The 6607-nt window shown below is 39.7% G+C and overlaps 1 protein-coding gene across 1 annotated transcript; it reads left to right on the forward strand.

The window, feature by feature from the left end:
• Positions 1-545: 545 nt before the first annotated feature.
• Positions 546-1745, forward strand: LOC145049993 (uncharacterized). The gene has a single exon (XM_078998319.1). It carries the CDS (start codon positions 546-548, stop codon positions 1743-1745), a length of 1200 nt encoding a protein of 399 aa, XP_078854445.1.
• Positions 1746-6607: the final 4862 nt, after the last annotated feature.

Below are 6607 nucleotides of genomic sequence, written 5' to 3' on the forward strand. Positions count from 1 at the left end.
CCAAAGGCGGTTGAAATTCCAGAGAACAAATATGGGGAAATGGAGTATAACGAACAATTAATTCCTCTCCCAATTTTTAAATTTGATGCTAAAAAAGATAAATTGCCTGTCTCGGAGCCTAGTGAGCTTGGCCCAGTTAGTAAACTGGTATCATTGGGTTGCTTTGGGCCTTTTCCGAAATCTCAGCCCAATATTTTTTCTCATGATGAGCAGTCAACGGAGCCTCACTCAGACAATTTAGCAAAAAACAGAAAGAGGTATCATGATGTAACCGGTGAAACTTCTATGATTCAATCCATGTCTCAAATTCCACTGAATTCTACGATGCACTTCAATCCTTCATATGAAATCCATGCGCCCAACATAAACCTTAATCAAAGCCCTAATCCCGAACAAACTTCTGTTGTTGAAATAAGAGAGAGCTCGTGTGAAGATGAAGTAGCTTAAACTATAAAAATTGGGGAAGAACTCGGATACCAATTTGAGGGTGATTGCAGTATCCTCAATGCGGTCATTGGCGAAGCTGGTGTTCACAAGAAAGACCAATGAATTTTATGTCACTCAATGTTCGTGGCATCGGGGTCGATGCCAAGGTAAAATGGGTAAAGAAATTGAAGATGCAACACGCTATTAACTTCATGGGATTACATGAAACACAAATCTCCAATTATTCCAATATTGATGTGAAAGGATGTTGGGACGACTCTGAGATGGGCTTCGAAGGGGTGGACTCCACTGGTCGATCTGGTGGTTTAGTTTCAATATGGAATTCAAGACTTTTTAGAACGTCAAATGTTATCAAGAGCCGACATTACTTAATAGTTATAGGCTCATGGGTTGGCATTCTGGGGCACACTATCATAGCAAATATCTACGGTCCTCAAGCACCACTGGAGAAGAAAGCACTATGGAGGGATCTGATGCAAATAATGTATAACTGGTCTGGAAAGTGGCTCATATTTGGGGAATTTAATGTAGTGAGGTGCAAAGAGGAAAGATTCAATTCCCAATTTTGTGAGGTTAGCGCTCGTGACTTTAACCGGTTCATTCATGAAGCAGGTGTGCAAGATTTCAACATGGGTGGAGAACGATTCACTTACATGAGTTGGGTTGATGCGAAATTAAGCAAAATTGACAGGTTCCTTGTATGTCCTAATTTCCTGTCTTCTTGTCGTGCACTTACAACAACTGCTCATCCTAGACATCTATCTGACCATTGTCCTATTACACTCACTTCGGGTAGAAAAGACTTTGGTCCTAAACCATTTAGATTCTTCAATTCCTGGTTATTGGTGGATGGCATTGATCAAGTGGTGGTGAATGCATGGCCTGAATTCAGAGGTTATGGGCCAACTGATGCATATATGGCTGCCAAACTCAAGCACGTAAAAGAAGCTATTCGTCAATGGCATAAATTAGAACACAATAAGGAAGATAAGGAAAAAGAAACATTGAAAGCATCTGTGGTGAAACTTGAGAAAGAGGCAGAAAATCGGTTGTTAACTGAAGAAGAACTTAAAAATAGGAGCAATTGTCTAAAGAGAATCCTTGAACTTGAAAGGCTTGCTGTTGAGGATTTAAAGCAAAAGGCGCGTATTAAGTGGACTACGGATGGGGATGAAAACACATCATTCTACCATGGATTTGTTAACAATTATAACAGGAAGATTCAGATTGATGTAGATGGAGTACTGAAGTTGAGGAGATTAAAGAAGAGGTGTTTAACTTCTTTCAAAACAAGTTAATGGAAAGATGGACCTCCAGACCTAAACTTGTGAATTCTCGTTTCAAAACAATCTCGATAATGGAGGCGATTCGTATTGAGGCCCCCTTTACTATAGACGAAATCAAAAAGGCCACATGGGCTTGTGGTGGTGATAAGGTACTGAGTCCTGATGGACTAACATTCAAGTTTATTAAACGACACTGGGATGTCATAAGAGATGATTTGATGAGGGCTATTTGAAAATTTGAAAATTCTGGAACTCTATCCAAAGGTTGTAACTCCTCATTGTAACAGCCCGGATTTCCAGGTATCTTTTATGAATATATTTTTGGTGTTTTGTGAGGGGACTCGGCGAGTTGGAGCTCAAACTCGCCAAGTAGGATCGCGGTTCTGGACGCGGGTTCGCGCCTGGACTCGGTGAGTCCGCGCTGTTTAATGAAACCCTAATTTCTTGGGTTTGGGACCTATTTCAAGGGCCTTATGGCTGTCATTTGTGCTCACCAGTCCCCTGAGTGAAACCCTAGTGAGCTTGAGCGTTTGGAGTAAGTCAAGGAGCCATTATTGACCTTGGAGGTGTTATCTAGCAAGGGAAAGGAAGCAATAGCCAAGGGGAAACAGGAGGAGCCACTTCCTGAAGGTTTGAGGTCCAGAACATCACGTTTGAGGTATTATCTTCGATCCATTCTCTGTTATGTTGATGTTCATGTTGATTTAGGGCTTATTGAGCCCTTTTGTGGCTAGATCTAGTGCTTCCTTGGTCCCTTAAGCGAGTTAGGTTCTGGATCTGGACCCTTGGAGGTCCAGAGTGTCCCTTCGTCCAAGCTTTTTATGAATCCATGGGGGTTTTGGATTGGGGTCTTTGTGCTTGAGGTCAAAACACCATTTATGAGTCATGGGGTGTGTTATGAGCACCAAGACATGAACTTTACGTGATGAATGTGCTTGGGAGGGCCAGATCTATGAGTTGTTGGAGCGGATCTGACCTTAGAAGTGAGATTGAGTTGGTGCATGGCATGGACTCGCCGAGTCCGAAGAACAGACTCGGCGAGTAGCATGAAGTTTGTCCTTAACCACTTAACGAGTGGTGTTGCCGAGTTAAGGGTCGACTCAGTGAGTCAGAGAGAGTTAGAGAGGGTTGACAGGTGGACTGAGTCGAGCTGGAACTCGCCGAGTTGTTCTTGAGACTCGGCGAGTTGAGTTGTGGTGGCCCCGCGATTCATGCCAGGTGGAACTCGTCGAGTCAGGGGAGTACTCGACGTGTCAAAAGAGAATCCTAGAGAGTTAGTGAACACGTATAGACTCGCAGAGTCGCTCTAGTGCACTCGCCGAGTCCGGTCAAAATTGACCGTTGACCAGAGTTGACTTGATAGGGGTAGTCAACCTTAGTGGTAAAAGTGTTAATTAGATATGTATGATGTTATAGGAGGATTATAGCTCGGAGGATCGAGCACGAGTGATTCCAGGACTCGCGAGTTATCGAGATATACGAGGTGAGTCTTCTCACTATACTTTACCTTGAGTAGGTAATCAGAGTTACGTGACAGAGTATGTGTATGTTATGTGTATGCTATGTGCTGTACTGCATGATGTCTATGTGATTTATGCTGTGCATGCTTATAGAGTTGGAACCGGAAGGTTCCCAGAGTTAGAACCTGAGGGTTCACAGAGTTTGGGTGCACGGACCCACAGAGTTATAGCCTCAAGTGGCTAATATGTGTTATATGTGGTATTTTGGGGAACTCACTAAGCTTTGTGCTTACAGTGTTAGTGTTGTTTGTTTCAGGTACTAGTGATGACCGTGGGAAGGCGCCGGCTTGATCTGTACACACGCATGGGATTTTTATGATACGTGATCTTGGGATTTTGTATGATGTGAATTGGGATTTAAACTTGATGTTTCATGAAAATTAAATGAAAAATGCTTTTATATTTTGCGAAAAATTATTTTGAAATTCATAGTGTTACATCATTCATCATGTTAGCCCCTAAATCTAAGGACCCGACTACCTTGGTTGATTTCATGCCTATTAGCTTGATTGGATGCATATACAAGATAATTTCCAAAGTGTTGGCAACTAGATTAAAGACAGTAATTGGTAGTGTAATAGATGAAGTTCAGTCAGCCTACGTGGAGGGCAGGAGGATACTTGATGGACCCCTTATTGTCAATGAAATATGTTCTTGGGTCAAAAAACAAAAAGGAAAGTGTTACTCTTCAAAGTGGATTTCGACAAAGCGTTTGATTCTATCAACTGGGAGTATATTGACTCAATTCTCAATTAAATGGGATTTGGGAATAGGTAGAGAAAGTGGATTCGAGGATGCCTGTCATCTGCCCGTGCCTCAGTTATTATCAACGGTAGCCCAACTAAAGAATTCAAGCTCTCAAAAGGGGTGAGGCAAGGAGACCCTCTATCTCCGTTTCTATTCATTATAACAATAGAGGGACTAAATGTATCTATGAAGACTGCTGGTGAGAAAAACACATTCAAAGGGATAAGAATTTTAGGAATCGAAGAAAAAATATCGCATTTGTTTTACGCAGATGACGCTTTATTTGTGGGTGATTGGTGCAAATCGAATATGAAAAACTTAGCCCGTATCTTACATTGCTTCCATATGGCCTCCAGTATCAAGGTAAATTTCAGAAAATCCAAGGTATATGGCGTTGGGGCATCGAGTTGTGAAACTACATCTGCTGCTAGGATACTTGGCTGTGAGGCTAGTTGTCTACCTTTTACCTACCTTGGAGTACCCGTTGGGGCTAACATGAACTTGGTGAGGAATTGGCAGCTAGTCATTAACAAGTTTCAATCTAAGCTCACGAGATGGAAGGCAAAAACATTATCTTTTGGGGGGAGACTAACTCTTATCACTTCTGTATTGGGAAATCTTCACACGTACTATCTCTCGCTTTTTAAAGCTCCCATAAGTGTAATTGAGAGGCTTGAAAAGATAAGAAGATCTTTCCTATGGGGGGGGGGGGGGGAGTGATGAGAAAAATAAAATACACTGGGTTTCGTGGAACAAAGTCACTAGCCCTAAACAACTGGGTGGTTTAGGTGTTGGTTCCATTAGGGCTATGAACATTGCTTTACTGGTTAAATGGTGGTGGAGACTAAGGAATAATACATCAGCTCTGTGGAGTAAGATTATATGTGGAGTTCATAACATGTTCAACAAACCGAAAGATTATCTCTCCAAGAAATCTCTCAGTGGTGTGTGGAACAACATAGTAGATGTAAAAAATGACTTGGAATTTATGGGCATAAGTATCAATGACATATTTAGACAATGTGTCAAATCTGGGGACAACACCCAGTTTTGAAACGATATTTGGATTAGATCATTAGAATTAAAAAAGGTATATCATGCTCTTTATGATCTAGAGGCTCAAAAGAGATGTGTGGTGAAGGAAAGAATAAATGTAACTGGTGGTACTAGTTGGTGTTGGAAGTCTAACCCATCAAATTGTGGGTTACACAACTGTCTATCGAGCCTTGTTCAGGATGTTGGATCGGTTCAGCTACATCCTGGATCAGATTATACATATTGCTCTATTGCCCCTGATGGAATTTTTAGTGTTCCTATCCTCAGGCATTTAATTGAACTCAAACATGCCAATAATTTTTCTCATAATTTGATCAGCTGGTGTAAGTTAATTCCCATAAAGGTGTTGGGCTTTGTTTGGAGAGCAGTGCAGGGTTGTATACCTTGTGCTATGGCACTTATCAGAAGAAACATTCCTATTGATTTCATATTCTGTGGTCTATGTGTAAATCAGTAGGAAGATGTGGATCATATACTCATCAACTGTCCATTTGCGAGTATGGTTCGGAGAAAAATTCTCAGCTGGTGCGGGATTGATGATATGGCAGTTAACACAGTAAGTGAGTTCATTGACTTTACTTCTAAATGTGGAAACTGTGTAAAGCGTAGAAAAAGGCTCACTGCAATTTGTTATGGAATGTTATGGGTTCTCTGGAAATTAAGGAACAACAAACTATTTCAAAGGTCTGTATGTTTCCCTATTCAAGCGGTCGAGAATATTAAGTCATTAGTTTATCTATGACTCAAATGTAGGGGTAAAAAATGAATTTGTAGTTGGGAGAGTTGGAATGTATCCCCCTTTTTTATTTCTTGATATGTACTTGACTGTAACTCCTGTAACTCCTTGACCCTTGTCTAGTTTCTTGCTAGCGTGAGTATATTTATAAAATTCTTGGCCGTTTCAAAAAAAAGTTTAGAAAATTAGTGTTTTTAATAAAATTACAAACACATTACTTTCAGTTGGAGGATATAGAAGGTTAGATGTTGCACACTTATGACTTATGTAATATATTCATGGACTTTACAATGCAAAATGCACCTATAAGTTTTTTGATATTTGTAATTTTTAATGTAAATTGAAAGTTATATATACCTTGTGCTAATATGCTATGTGATATAATAGTTTAATTTATTTAGGTATATTTGAATGTTGCCCCATTGATCCATGTTTCAAGTTATTTTGTGGTTTTGTTGTTTAACGAGGCAAATTTTTTGTTTTAGGTGATCCTTTAAAAGCTAAAAAACCAACTTTTTTATATAGACATAAAAAGTATTTCTATTTTCATTTCATATCTATGGTGAGCAAAAAAAAGCAAATAATATTATTGTTTAAATTTTTTCAAACTTGTTTAGAACGTGTTTCTTGGCTTTCTAGTATCATGAAAGAAACATATTGTAATTTAATAACTATTAAAAAGTTTAATGAGTGATGAACAACACCCCCACGTCCACGCTAATGAGCTTGTTTTTTGTGCATAATCTTTATTACGAGGGAAATTTAGTGGTCCTTGACAATTTGACATCAACGATAATGGATTTTAACTCACAAAA

This window comes from Lactuca serriola, chromosome 5 (assembly GCF_051521515.1).
Source record: "Lactuca serriola cultivar US96UC23 chromosome 5, Lser_US96UC23_V15, whole genome shotgun sequence".
Taxonomy (NCBI): Eukaryota; Viridiplantae; Streptophyta; class Magnoliopsida; order Asterales; family Asteraceae; genus Lactuca; species Lactuca serriola.

Excerpts from the sequence above, each read along its gene's own strand:
- LOC145049993 (XM_078998319.1), top strand. The coding sequence starts at position 546 with ATGAATTTTATGTCACTCAATGTTCGTGGCATCGGGGTCGATGCCAAG.